Genomic DNA, 15012 nt, shown 5'->3' with positions numbered 1-15012 from the left:
GTGACTACCAGCCTAGCACTTCAATCACGAATGACCAGCAAGTGCTGATAACATTTCAGGCACATGGAGAACCCACTGAAGTGATTCAGTCACACCGGTAGGCTTCCTTGAACAGAGGAAAGTTGGCCACAGTTCGAATCTTGGCCGGTTCAGCAAGGACTGGCCAAGATTTGAACAATCTACTGGTAGGCTGATTTTACTCAATTCAATTGTTGTACGACTTGGGTACAAACAGCCTGTTGGATTTTTCCATTCAATTTTTGCAGCGGCTATAGCTGCCAGCAGTAATTACTGTGTTCTCCCGGACAGAATGCCCCCCTCCCTTGCCAGGAGAACACAATAGCTCCGTGGGAGGGATTCCCCAATCAACTAAATGCAAATGGAAAAACAAAAAAGATGGCGCACCGACCTAGTGCATTATCGTTTAAAAATATATTTATTGAAGGAACAAAGTAAGTATCAAACTCACAATAGACATAAAAACACGGGCATGTCAAACTGAACAAGGGGTTTGATCCAAACAGCATCTGAGTCCATACGATGGAACCCTGGATGACCAACCGTCTAACGCATTTCGAGGACACAACCTCTTCCTCAGAGCCAACACTTCAAGAGTCTGCACTTCTCTTCTATAGGCTGATATTCCCCAATCAACACAGCCAGTGGTTGCAGGAAAGAAAAATCGCATTGTCTATGGTCAGCTTTACAGTAAGGGCTAATTTACAGCCGGAAAAATAGGCAATTGAGCTATGGCTTTATCGAAACCCCTGATCGCCCCTCCTAAACTGCAAAGGGAGCCAGATGGGTTATACACATGCCACAGAAACCAAGCTTTTCTTTGTGGTCACAGCATAAATTATACCTCTTGTTGCATTCATCAAGTAGTGCCAGCAGTGAATGGGGCCCATACAAGTGAACAGGGCTGTGCTGCAACCAACTTGCAACCGTATGCGTAAGGGAGTCACTCATAACGGAGGGTAGTGGGAAATTTTGAGATGGGAAGGGATCTTTGCACACATTGTCAGCGTACTTCATTATCAGGATCAACCACATTGCAAGCTTTATAAAGGGATTCCTTAACTAACGGCTGTACAATTTTATCCTTTTAATAAAAACGTCGCACATCAAAGAGTCGCCCACAGCAATCAGAAGTGAACGTTCCATGTAGGGATGCCTTAATGACTATCTTTGCAGTTTTGGCCTTTTTATGCATACACGATCAGCCAGTCACCTCTAATGATTGGATCTGCCCACACACAGGGATTTCTGCACAATCAGCTCCCTTATCTGATCCCTGCATGAAAATCCAAGAGTTGCTCAATCATCTACACTGAATGCTTCCTAATGATCCTCTGTGCAAATGTAGCCTTCTTATCTGATTTCTGCACAATCAGAGTCACTCATGACAATCGCAGTCGCCCACATTGAAGTTTCATGTAGGGATTTCTCAACAGTTATCTCTGCAACATGAGGTCTCCTATCTGATCTCTGCATGCACAGAGAGTACAACTGGATATACATTAGCAGAATTTCATTCAAACGTTTTTGTTTTGGGAACGTTCGTTCAATTTTCCAATGGTTAGAGGTCAAGTCAGTGTTCATTTTCAACCACAGTGATGAGAACATTTGAAGGAGCAAAATGGAGATCTTTTCCTTCAACTTATAACAGTGTATGTGGTTTTCGTTCAGTAAAGTCCATTTCTTCCAAAACTGAGCCGTGGTTCACACTGAACACTAAACTAAACACAGGTCTTTCTCCTGCCAGCAGTAACATACTGCTGTGTATTTCTCTGCACAGCAGAGAAATACACAGCAGCATGTCTCCCTAGTAAAACACACACGGCACACTTAGCCCAAGTTCACACTGATGCAGTGCAGAATTTTTTGTGCGAATTTCGCACCGCATCAGAATCGCACCTCGTTTATGCGAACCGCTGCGAGTGTGTATGTTAAGTAACAACACCCCGAAAGTGGTCCGCAAAACGCGGTGCGATGTGCAGAATCGGATCACACAGGTGTGAATACTCATGCGATCCGATTCTAGTGCGGACAAAAAAAAAAAAAAAAAGGGTCCTGCGTGTTTTTGGTGCGGCTGCGGTGCGATTAGAGCCATACAAAATGTATGCCTCCAATCATACCGCACACAAATCGCAGTGATCGCGGTGCGGTTCCTGTGCGAATCACATGCGATATACCGCACCACATATATGTGAACCCAGGCTGAAAATTAAAAAGGACGTCTTTTTTTTTTCCTGGTAGGGCATTTATGACAGAAGAGACCCTATCAGTCTCTTCTGCCATAAATGCATCCTCCTGCCTGTCAGCCGCCATGTACACGGCAGGGGCGGACGGACAACTCATGGGGCCCCCGGGCAATAGGGGATCATGGGGCCCGTGTCCTCGCCCACATTCAAAAAAGCCTATGAAGCCTACTGACCCCGGGCCCTCGGGCAGTGCCCGAGTGTCCAAATGGTCAGTCCGCCCCTGGTACACGGAGTCGCGCATGCGCAGCTCAGTGAACTTTTACAGCCCTGGTCTGTGCTGTGGCGATGTGCCTCCTATGCGCAGGAGTGACATCGTTGTGGCCTGGCCTATCAAACCGCTGAAGGCCGGATGGAAGACCAGGTAAGGATGGAAGTGCCAGAGACCCTCCAGATCGATCCCACCGCAGCGCTGGGGGGCACCGTTAGACAGGTAAGTCAGCCATAATCTACGAATATGCCGTGCATACTTTATGGCATAACCCACCTGGGGGATCAAAACAGAAAATGATATAGCGGAGTTAACTACCGCTTTAAAAGCAAACTACATTTTTAAATGTTTTCAAACAACATTCATCAAGCTGTTGAACGTAATGAGAAATTTTCTACAATTTTTTTTTTTTGTAATTTTCATTCGAAAATCTACCTTAGATTGTACACCCCTTGAGGGTTAGGGACTGATGTGAATGTACAATATATATGTAAAGCGCTGCGTAAATGGAAAAGTACCTGAAATAAATACTAGTGCATAGCCAGCTTTACCCATAACATTCGGAAAACACCCACATTAAAAGGTTCATGTAGGGATTTTTTTAAAGCAGTATTAAACCCAAAAGTAAACATTATATTGCAGCGTATTTCTGTGCGTAGCTGCGCAAATGTGCGCAATATATTCTTAGGGAAAATTAATTAATATTTATGCTCATATGCGCATATTTGTGTGCAGGCGATGTAAATTACTGACCAAAAATGCAGATTTTATTTTATTTTTTTTACTGAGGAATACACGGCGCTTATTTACACACCTGTGTGCAAAGGCACATTGTAAATAATGGACTATAATTTCACCTCAGTAACAAAAAACCCACTGTACGGAGCTTTTTCAAGCTGCAGTGTGCAAGAGGCCTTAAGATGTACTGGCTGCATTCGTTTTATTTTTTTACGTTTTCTCTTATTTTCATCTGGTGAATCAGCCAGTAAATCTGTTTTTCATCAGCACAAGCTCTCCAGCAGAATGTATCAGTTCAAATGGATGAGACAAACCATTTAACACTGACAGAGGTTCTTACAATGGTCAGCTTTTATTTATGTAAAACCTTTATCCCAAAAGGAAAAAAGAAAAACTGTTCGCTGTAAGGGATTAAAAAAAAGTGTGAGCTGGAATTTGGCTACAATTTGTTAGTGTATTTAAATCTGCTAATACATTTAACACTCCCCTCCCCCCAGACTGAAAATGCTGCTGTCCATAGGTGCCCACTGTGCTCCTTCATCCAGAGTGGGGGCACTCTAATACAGGAGGTGTGTTACTGGCCAGATCACCAGGTAAAAACAGAGGGGGGAAAACGCCAAAGAAAACAAGACTAATGCAGCCACCATATCTAAAGATTGGTAAGCTGCAATATATTACATTTTAGGTTTTGGGTTTTATACCGCTTTAATGGTTATCTTTGCAATTTTATCTCTCTTATCTGCTTTCTACATGCACAATCAGGGAACTGCCCACATTTGAGGCTCCATATACACTGGATTAAAAGAAAAAAAAAAAAACAACACCAGTGCTCTTGGCAGAAAAACAAAACGCTATTTTTGAGCATTTTTTGTTTTTGTACTAGCATTTAACGATTTTTTTTTCCAGAAAAATGCTCTCAAATACATTTTTTTCTGCCTCTAAACACCGATCTTATAAAATGCCTCTAGACTGCCTAATGTGCATGGACACATAGGAGGACATTAGTCGCTTCTACAGGCAAAAACAATACAAATTCTAAGAGCAGTTTTTTTTTTTTTTTTAAGCATGGAGCTTCATGTAGGGATTCATCTTTGCAATTATCTGATCTCAGCATACATTTATGTATTATTTATTACAGGTACTTATATAGCGCCATCAATTTACGCAGCACTTTACATATATATTGTACATTCACATCAGTCCCTAACCCTCAAGGGGTGTACAATCTAAGGTCCCTAACTTACATTCATACATACACATACTAGGGACAATTTAGACAGGAGCCAATTAACCTACCAGCATGTCTTTGGAGTGTGGGAGGAAACCAGAGTACTCGGAGGAAACCCATGCAGGTACAGGGAGAACATGCAAACTCCAAGCAGGTGGTGCCGTGGCTGGGATTCGAACCAACAACCCTAGTGCTGCCAGGCAGAAGTGCTAACCATTTAGCCACTGTGCTGCCCGCACGCATGGTATGAGAATTGCCCATATTGATCATTTCATGTAGGGATTTTGTATCAATTGTCTTTGCAATGCCAATCACCTATTCTAATGCACACGTGATCAGTGATGAAAATCGCCCACATGCGTGGCGGTTCTATACCGATCATACATGCATTTTTAGCCCTTTAACGCGCTTCTTTATGGTTTGTTAAGCAGCGGAATAAAAACACACATCAGATGTCGCTATTTGGACGCCAACACTGCAATAAACAGTCATGTAAACTAAAATAAAACACTTTCACTTTTGAAGCCAAAAATAAAGAAACCATTAAAAAGGCATGGCTCTGGAAATTCCCCGTCTCCCCTTCAAAAATACTTGACGGGGCTCCAAGATTCCAGGCTTTCTTAATGTTCCATGGAAGAATGTTCCAATTGTTTGTAGGGGGGGGGGGATGAAACTTACCCAGCGCCGCTGCCATTGTACTTGTGCAGTTGGATGTGTATGGGAGGAAAGAACTGCATTGTAGAGCATGGAGAGACGTACAGGCTGCTGCAGATGCCAGGTCTGTTTACAAAGGACCTGGGCTCCGAGCCAGTCTTTTATGAGTCACCGGCCAGGAGGGGAGGAGATGCGGGTCACATGGTCATTACCAAAAAAAAAAAAAAAAGTAGGGGATTTTCTGTAAAATCAGCCACAGGAAGTCTTGTGGAGTTGTGTCACCGGCAGAGAAATGTTATAGTCGTGTCATGCAGCAGCAAGCGTTCTGTTTAATCTGTATTATGACTGCGATGTGTCAGCGGCTTCATACCGCGCCCAGCTATAAAGAGATGACAGTCCATTCCCAGCAGGTGACGGCTTGCTCCCACGGATCATATAAACCCTCCAGAGTCTAAATCCCGGGACCCTCCATTGTCGGATTAGCGCACCTACAAGCCTCAACATATCTGACAAAATTTAAAGGAGCACTCTAGTCCGAAAAAGCATGAAAAATGCAAAAATGCATTAAGAAAAAAAAAAAAAGCAAGCGTGCAAAAATGCAAAACGCATCGCAAAAAGCACCGCAGAAACGGATCAAAAGCAAAACTGCATAGGTGTGACCAAAGCCTAAAAGCCGTCTTTATGTATGATTGGGGGGAAGCCGTACAGGTAATGATAGGCTGGGAAACCTGTCCACGTGCAGATCTGAGAACGCACAGAATCTGGGCAGGGCAGCACAATCACCCTTGTCACCTAGGTGAGAAAAGGAAGACATGCTGCTTTTCGGCAGAAAAAAAAACAAAAAAAAAAACACAGGTCTCTCTCCTGCCAGCAGTAACTCGCTGCTGTGTATTTCTCTGCGCAGCAGAGAAATACACAGCAGCATGTCTCCCTAGTAAAACACACACAGCACACTTAGCCCGAGTTCACACTGCTGCAGGTGCAGAATTTGAAGGGTTTTTAGTGCGAATTCCGCACTGCATCAGAATCACACCCCGTTCATGCGAAACGCTGCGGGTGTGTATGTTAAGGTAACAACATTTCTCAATGGCTGCAAGAATGCAGCCAGAGAGAAGGAGAAATGATTGATTTTACAAAAAGCAATCAGTGTAAAAAAAGAAAAAAAAAAATCTTCATCACCCCCACAAGTAATACAGTGTCACTATGGTGACACTGTACTGCTAGGGTGACAGGATGTTAATAAAAAAAACCCATAAATAATAATATTTAAAAAAAAAAATGAAAAAAGTATAATTTTTGGTTATAAATTAATCTGGGTTTTTTTTTTACTAAAAAGATAGCTGAATACATTTTCGCCAATATTTGATGAAAGATTATTTATTTGCAAAAAATATTATAAAAAAAACTTTTTTCAAAATGTTTGGACTTTTTCATTTATATAGCAAAAAAAAATAAAATAAAAATCCCAGTGGTGAATAAATACCACCAAAATAAAGTTTTATCAGGCTCAAAAAAATGCTAAAAAATTCATATGGGTACAGTGTTGCATGACCGCGCAATTGTCATTCAAAGTGTAATAGCACTGAAAGCTGAAAACTGGACTGCAAGGGGGTGAAAGTGTCCGGACTTGAAGTGGTTAAGCAAACCAGAAACAATAGTGTGCATTTTAATGTTTCTGTATCCAAAATAAATACACGGTCCCTGACCCTTGACCTAAGAGCCAGAAATAGACGCTTTGAATTTGGCCCGTTCAGAAGGAACTTGCAGAATTTCTATGGGCAGGCTGGTTGTACCATTGATTGACTTCAGTACAACCAGCCTGCAAGGTTTTTTTTTTTCAAATGATCACAGCCACTGGCTATAGCCAGCAGCATTGATCATTGTGTTCTGATGGCGGGGAAAAGCTCCCCAATGCATTATGATAAGGGAGTCATTCATTCTGAGAATTTAAACTTTACACTAAATTTTTTTTTCCGTTTTCAACAGAGTGGAGATGGATTTCAACACATTAGGTTTTTATCGCAGTCTGTGCCGTTATGGAGATTCCCCTTTTTGTCTTGTTTACATGATCACTGAAAGTGAAAGTAAAAGAAAATATCAAATTTCAGGTTGTCCCCAGAAAAGTAATAGAGGGGGAATCTTCCAATGGGGACACTGGTTCTGGTGACCTTGGGGGCCCCAAGAAATTGCCTTAATTTTCAGGGATTTCCTCTCACTTCCTGTTTGGCTATGGGATGGGAAGTGAAGGGAAATCTTCGCAATGGGGCACAGATGGCAAAAACAAAAAATATGATGGGGGTTATAACCTTCCCTTACTCTATACAAAATGCCTAAAGTTCTATTTTAACGTTGCTGCATCTTTTTTTTTCAGTGCACCATGGTTCACTTTCGTGTGGGCTCTTTCATGTGGCAGTCACGGGGTGGTAAAAACAGGGGGCTGAGCTGCGGTTTTACTGCCTCCTGGCATTCTAACATTACAGCCTAACTGGTCTATACAAAGCCGTGGAGATGCTTTGCAATTTTGGCTCGGGCTGCAGAGTTTGCCAGGTAGCTGCACCAGTCAAACCTGCCCATTGAATTCATTTGGGCAACACGGACACCATGAGCCAAATGCTTGGCTCACAGTTGTGGTGCAGTTTGATAATGTAAAATTGTGTTCGGCAAGTAAAAAAATATAAAAGTAGTGCCTCCTGAACACCTGCTAACCGCTGCTATACCATCTCTCCACAAAGCAATCCACTGTGGATCACATTTCAGAGGGTGGTAAGCATTACTGCCCGTCTGAAAGAGCCCTTATGGTGCCCTGTAACACAGGTCAGTTGTAGTGCATTGGTAATCTTTGTTTATGTGTCCTTTAATGTGAACAGCTCAGGAATGTAGTTGTTTTCAGGTTACCATGATGGGGCACCATTCCTCCAACTAATACCAATGATCGGGCACCATTCCTACCACTAATAAAACAATGGGGAACTATTCCTCCCAACTAATAACAAAGATGGGGCACCATTCCTCCAACTAATACCAACGATCTGGCACCATTCCTACCACTAATACCAACAATGGGGCACTGTTCCTCCAACTAATACCACCAATCAGGGACCATTCCTCCAACTAATACCAAAGATGGGGCACCATTCCTACCACTAATACCAACAATGGGACACTGTTCCTCCAACTAATACCACTGATCAGGGACCATTCCTCCAACTAATACCACTGATCAGGGACCATTCCTCCAACTAATACCAAAGATGGGGCACCATTCCTACCACTAATAAAACTATGGGGAACTATTCCTCCAACTAATACCAACAATCTGGCACCATTCCTACCAATAATACCAACAATGGGGCACGGTTCCTCCAACTAATACCACTGATCAAGGACCATTCCTCCAACTAATACCAAAGATGGGGCACCATTCCTACCACTAATAAAACTATGGGGAACTATTCCTCCAACTAATACCAATGATCGGGCACCATTCCTCCAACTAATACCAATGATCGGGCACCATTCCTCCAACTAATACCAATGATCGAGCACCATTCCTACCACTAATACAAACAAAGGGGCACTATTCCTCCAACTAATACCACCAATCAGCACCATTCCTCCAACTAATACCAATGATAGGGGACTATTTCTCCAACTAATACCAATGATAGGGGATTATTTCTCCAACTAATACCAATGATGGAGCACTATTCCTCCCACTGATACCAATGATGTGGCACTATTCCTCGAAGTAATACCAATGATTGGGCACCATTCCTCATCAAGGAGCTGAAGAAGACGGTATAGGGAGAAGTATGTTTCTGAGGGAGGTCTCTTTTCTTCATTCTTCCAGTTTCCTCACCTCTAGAGCCCTGGAGTGGATTGTAGATATCTCAGCTGCCTGTGTCTTGCTACACATGCCCACCTTTTCCTTCTTTTGCATGTGCATTTTATATATTCTTTTACTAAACTGATGCATTTTAAAATTTAAAATTCTATTCTATGAGCTCATCTTCGCTGGATTTTCATTTTTTTGGTCTATTCGTCCAACTAATACCAATGAAGGGGCACTATTCCTGCCAACTAATATCAATGATGGAGCACTATTCTGCCAATTAATACCAATGATGGGGCACTATTCCTCCCACTGATACCAATGATGGGGCACTATTCCTCCCACTGATACCAATGATGGGGCACTATTCCTCCCACTGATACCAATGACGGAGCACTATTCCTCCAACTAATACCAATGATAGAGCACTATTCCTGCCACTGATGCCAATGATGGAAGACTATTCTTCCAACTAATGCCAATGATGGGGTACTATTCCTCACACTGATGCCAATGATGGAACACTTTTTCTCCAACTAATACCAATGGCGCTATGTAATTCTTTCCTTCCCACTGGCCATCAAGTCTGAGGCACTGATCACTTCCATTAATGCCGTGGCATTTTCTACTCCAACTGGAACCCAATCCTCTGGAAAAAAGGTTCAAGGCTACGGTACATTCATGCATTGCAAAAAAACATGCATTAATGCGCACTACACCGCAACAAGCATTGGATGCATTGATTTTAACTGGCAGCTTGATGCACTAAGGCAATGCACCATAGTAAGTTGTGTGACTGAATTTGTGGAACATGTTGGCGAGTTGAAAGCCCATTGATTTTAAAGAACTGCCTTAATGCAAAGCACGTTAAGAAGAGACATAGGGTTAATGCACTGAATGGGCCCTCAATGTTTTTCTAACACTGATGTTGATAACTGTACCCTAAAGTGCTCAGTAGTGAGGACTTCTGGGATCCTGTTGCAAAACAGGAGACCAAGGACCTGTTGATGGCCACAGATACAGAATGAAGGTCTTCTGCCATGGTCTTCTGGAACCCCATGGGGTTTATTTACTAAAGCTGGAGAGTCCAAAATCAGACTCCCTTCTGCATAGAAACCAATCAGCTTCCAGGTTTCATTGCCAAAGCTTCATTGAACAAGCTGAGGTTAGAAGCCGATTGGTTTCTATGCAGAAGGGAGTCTGATTTTGGACTCTCCAGCTTTAGTAAATAAACCCCCATGTGTCCGGCTCAGCTCATGGTAAAGTCAGTATGGAGGGGTACAGGGGGCAAGTTCTGCCTTTGCTCAAGGGAACACAACAGAAATACGTATTAGTTATCAATAGGATGGCCGCCAAAGACACACAATAATCCAGAGCTGGGTCGATCAAGCAGCTGGGACAAACTTTTACGACGATGTAAGTTGTCAGTGGAAAGCACATGTTCACCAAAAAGCACAAAAATACACAGGATTAGGCAAATACCAAGAGCTTTCCTCAGGCAGTTCCGCCTTTAACTGGCCCTTGTGTGGTTTGGACTTTCCCAGCTAGAAGGAGTGGAAGCATTGTCATTGTTTACTTTGTAAAGCTAAGTGCATTCTCTACAAAGTATTTCACTTTCACTTTATGTAACAAAAATGGAGAATGTGAGAGCACCATCGATGGATTTATATAGAGCTGAAATTGCCAAAATCATGCAAATTGCAACATTTCGCTTTCTTCTGCAGCTTTCACACCGGATTATGAAAAATCGTGCAGTTAGCATAATAAATAGGTTACTAATGGTCTTTACAGATTTCCTGCACCCACATTTTGGCACAAATATGATAAATCTCCCACCACCATCACCATAGTCTTTATCCAGTATTAGGGTGAAACAAAGAAATGAGCACCTAAAGGAAGCATTCATACCACACAAAAAATCATGTAAATCCTGAATGGATTAAAGCGGTATTAAACCCAAAAGCAATAATATAATATATTTCAGCTTACCAATCATTAGATCAGGGGCGGACTGACAACTCATGGGGCCCCCGGGCAATAGGGGATCATGGGGCCCCTGTGTCCTTTCCTACACTCAAAGCACACCCAAAAAAGCCTATACAAAAAAGGTACCAGGGGCATTTCATGGGGCCCCCTACTGACCCCGAGCCCTCAGGCAGTGCCCGAGTGTTCGAATGGTCAGTCCGCCCCTGCATTAGATGTGGTGGCTGCGTTTGTTTATCTTTATACAGAATATATATTTTTTCCCCCCGATTCCCTGTTTTTGCTGATCTGGCCAGTAACACACCTCCTGTATTAGAGTGCCCAAGAAGGAGCACGGGAGGTACCTTTGGATAGCAGAATTGTAAGGATAGGGGCAGAGAAGTGTTAGATGGACTAGCAGATTTAGATACACTAACAATTTAAATCCAGACTACAGCTCACAATGCAGTTACACAAGCAGTGACAGCAACATATTTTTTTTTCCTTTTTGGGATAAACATTTTACATAAATAAATAAAAAGCTGATAATTGTAAGCACCCTTCCAATGGTAAATGGTTTTTCTCATCCCTCTAACTGCTACACTTTGCAAAAGAGCTTGTTCTATTGAAAAACAACAGACTTACTGGCCAGTTCACCTGGTGAAAATAGAAGAAATATTTGATGAAAAAAAAGAGTATGGACTTTCTAGGCATCTATCAGACCAAAATCCGTAAAATGTATACTTTTAATTGATACACATAAAAAACAAAACAAACCTGCACACAGTTAAAATCACAGATTTGCGACAAATTCAAACACAATGCTATCCTCTACTAGTATGCAGCTTTCTGAACATAACAACGGTATTGATGATGAAATGATCATAATTTACAATATCAAATGGTCTAGAGCAGCAATGGGCAAACTATGGCCTGGCGGACCTTTTAATCCGGCCCGCGGAGCGTGGGGAGCTAGGCTCCTCTCACAGTCCGCCCTGAAGACCGGTGTAGCATGAAAATCTGTCTCCTATGAGGATCTGTCCCCCTCGACGTATCTGCGCATGTGCCGGAGATCGCCGATCGGCTGCTAATGCCTGAAACTGGCACATGCGCAGATACGTCGAGGGGGACATATCCTCATAGGAGACAGATTTTCATGCTACACCGGAACGGCGCGGGAACACGGCGAGAGGAACGAGCAGAGCAAAGGTAAGTGAATTGACACAGGGGGGACTTGGGGACTTAATATGGGGGATGAATTAATATGGGGAATGAATTACTATAGGGGGGATGAATTACTATATGGGGGATGAATTACTATGGGGGATGAATTACTATAGGGGGGATGAATTACTATATGGGGGATGAATTACTATGGGGGATGAATTACTATATGGGGGATGAATTACTATATGGGGGATGAATTACTATATGGGGGATGAATTACTATGGGGGATGAATTACTATGGGGGATTAATTACTATGCTTACTATGGGGGAATATTACTATACTTACTATGGATGACACATACACATCATTCATCTACTCTTGGTCCGGCCCCCAGGTCCAATATATGAACCCATTGCGGCCCTCAAGTCAAAAAGTTTGCCCACCCCTGGTCTAGAGAAACCGCAGCCTATTCAATCTAGCTTCAGCTCGACATGTTTGGCATATTAATGCTTCTTCAGGAGCTCAATAACATATGCAGAGCATCCAGAAAGTATTCCCAGCGCTTACCCTTTGCCACATTTTTTATGTTACAGCCTTATTCCAAAATGGATTAAATTCATTTTTTTCCTCAACATTCTACAAACAATACCCCATAATGAAAGAAGTTCATTTTGAAATCTTTGCAATTTCTTAAAATTAAAAAAAAAAAAAACCCATGGACATAAGTATTCTTAGCCTTTGCCATGACACTCAAAATTGAGCTCTGGTGCATCCTGTTCCCACTGATCATCCTTGAGAGGTTTCCACAACTTGATTGGAATCCACCTGTGGGAAATTCAGTTGATTGGACATGAAGAGGAAAGGCATAAACCTGTCTATAGAAGGTCCCACAGGTAACAGTGCATGTCAGAGCACAAACCAAGCCATGACGTCCATGAATTGTCCGTAGACCTCCGAGATAGGATTGTATCAAGGCCCAGATCTGGGGAAGGGTACAGAATAATGTCTGCAACATTGAAGGTCCCAATGAGCACAGTGGCCTCTATCATCCATAAATGGAAGAAGTTTGAAACCACCAGGAATCTTCCTAGAGCGGGCCGATCGGCCAAAATGAATGACCAAGGGAGAAGGGCCTTAGCCAGCGAGGTAACCAAGCACCCGATGGTCGCTGAAAGAGCGTTTCTCTGCGGAGAGAGGAGAACCTTCCAGAAGAACAACCATCTCTGCAGCACTCCACCAATCAGGCCTGTATGGTAGAGTTGCCAGACGGAAGCCACTCCCCAGTAAAAGGCAAATGGCAGCCCGCCTGGAGTTTGCCAAAAGGCACCTGAGGGATTCTCAGACCATGAGAAACAAAACTCTCTGGTCTGATGATATCAAGATTGAACTCTTTGGCCTGAATGCCAAGCATCATGTCTGGAGGAAACCAGGCGCCGCTCACCACCTGCCCAATACCATCCCTACAGTGAAGCATGGTGGTGGCAGCATCATGCTGTGGGGATGTTTTTCAGCGGCAGGAACTGGGGACTAGTCAGGATTGAAGGAAAGATGAATGCAGCAATGTACAGAGACCTCCTTGATGAAAACCTGTTCCAGGGCGCTCTGGACCTTAGACTGGGGTGACGGTTCATCTTTCAACAGGACAATAACCCTAAGCACACCGCCCACATAACAAAGAAGTGGCTACGGGCCAACTCTGTGAATGTCCCGGAGTGGCCAAGCCAGAGCCCAGACTTGAACCCGACTGAACATCTCTGGAGAGATCTGAAAATGGCTGTGCACTGACGCTCCCCATCCAACCTTGAGAGGTACTGCAAAGAAGAATGGGAGAAATTGCCCAAAAAAAGGTGTGAATACTTTCTGGATGCACTGTAGTATACCAAAGTGTACTAACAGCATGGGAGGGAGACCTATAGGTATCCCAGTTGTGGATGCGAGGGCACACTTCCAACAGTATACAATCCTCAGAGTATATGAAATAAAGTGGAGACGTTCTATAACTTGACGACTGAGCAATTTCAGCACATGTATCTATATCTTACGACCCCAATCTTTACCTTTGTATTGTAGGCTCTCTATCGATCTCCTTATTCCATATTAGGTGAGCAACATAGGGAAGATATTTGTGTAGTATCTTTATAATGTAGCTAGAAACATTCATCTCTATGGTTAAGGATGTACTATGTTTGTGCTTCACTGTAAGCACACTGCTTTGCATGGCTGTGCAGAGCCATGCAAAGCAGTGCGCAGGAGCTGACAGGGAGAACTGTTTTGTTTACTAACAGTTCCCCCCCCCGTAGGAGATCTTCGGCAATCACTGGGCGCCGGCGAATAATCACTGGCCAAGACCCGGTGATTGACAGCTGTGCCCCCTACCCGGAAATACAAAATCACGTGTATACACACACACATGATTTTGTGCACAGCTGCCGACCTGTAGCAGTATTTCTGCTATGGGGCGGAGCTTAAGTAGCTACAATGGATGCCGGAGCTTGATTTGGACGCTGGAGCTTGATTTGGCTGTTCAGCATGCGCTGAGCACCCAAGTGCTTCCATGTGCAAAAGGTAACCTGAAGGAATAAAGTTTTTTTTTCTCTCTCTCATTGGGGCCGGCGCCTTATTTACTCGTTCAACAGATTCACTGCTGCTGAGCGTTAAGGTAGCCCGACACTGACAAGTACCCAGTCGGTGCTCATTATACTGCAAGGTTTCCCCTTCCCTGCTAGTCCCCAGGTGCGGTGCTGGGGGGGGGGGGGGGGGGGGGGGAGATAAACAGTGCAATGGTAAAAAACATTAAAAAAGTGTAAGTTGTCATAAAGCCCCCTTCGTTTTTCAGGGGTTGGGCTTGGCCCCCTAGTTCCAGTGAAGGGAACTCTTAAGGTGTCAGCATACCAAGACATTTTGGACAATTTCATGCTCCCAACTGCCCTGTAGTAGTAAAACCGCTATAGGGCGT

The 15012-nt window shown here is 43.4% G+C and overlaps 1 protein-coding gene across 2 annotated transcripts in view; it reads right to left on the bottom strand.

The window, feature by feature from the left end:
• RNF24 (ring finger protein 24) overlaps window positions 1-15012 on the bottom strand; it is a 163565-nt gene that overhangs the window by 38403 nt on the left and 110150 nt on the right. The window contains exon 1 of one of the 2 annotated variants that reach the window (XM_089653353.1): window positions 5117-5213. The exons of the other annotated variant lie outside the window; for it this stretch is intronic. Coding sequence (XP_089509479.1) covers window positions 5117-5175 — 59 coding nt within the window. The 5' untranslated portion in view covers window positions 5176-5213. Of the gene's footprint in view, window positions 1-5116; window positions 5214-15012 lie in introns of those variants that run through there. 2 annotated transcript variants of the gene reach the window in all.

The sequence above is a fragment of the Staurois parvus genome, unplaced genomic scaffold, assembly GCF_062004578.1.
Source record: "Staurois parvus isolate SC_StPar_1 unplaced genomic scaffold, SC_StPar_1.0 ptg000708l, whole genome shotgun sequence".
In the NCBI taxonomy this organism is placed as follows: domain Eukaryota; kingdom Metazoa; phylum Chordata; class Amphibia; order Anura; family Ranidae; genus Staurois; species Staurois parvus.
The sequence above is the reverse complement of the archived record's forward strand: the minus strand, read 5'-3'. Positions and strand labels throughout refer to the sequence as shown.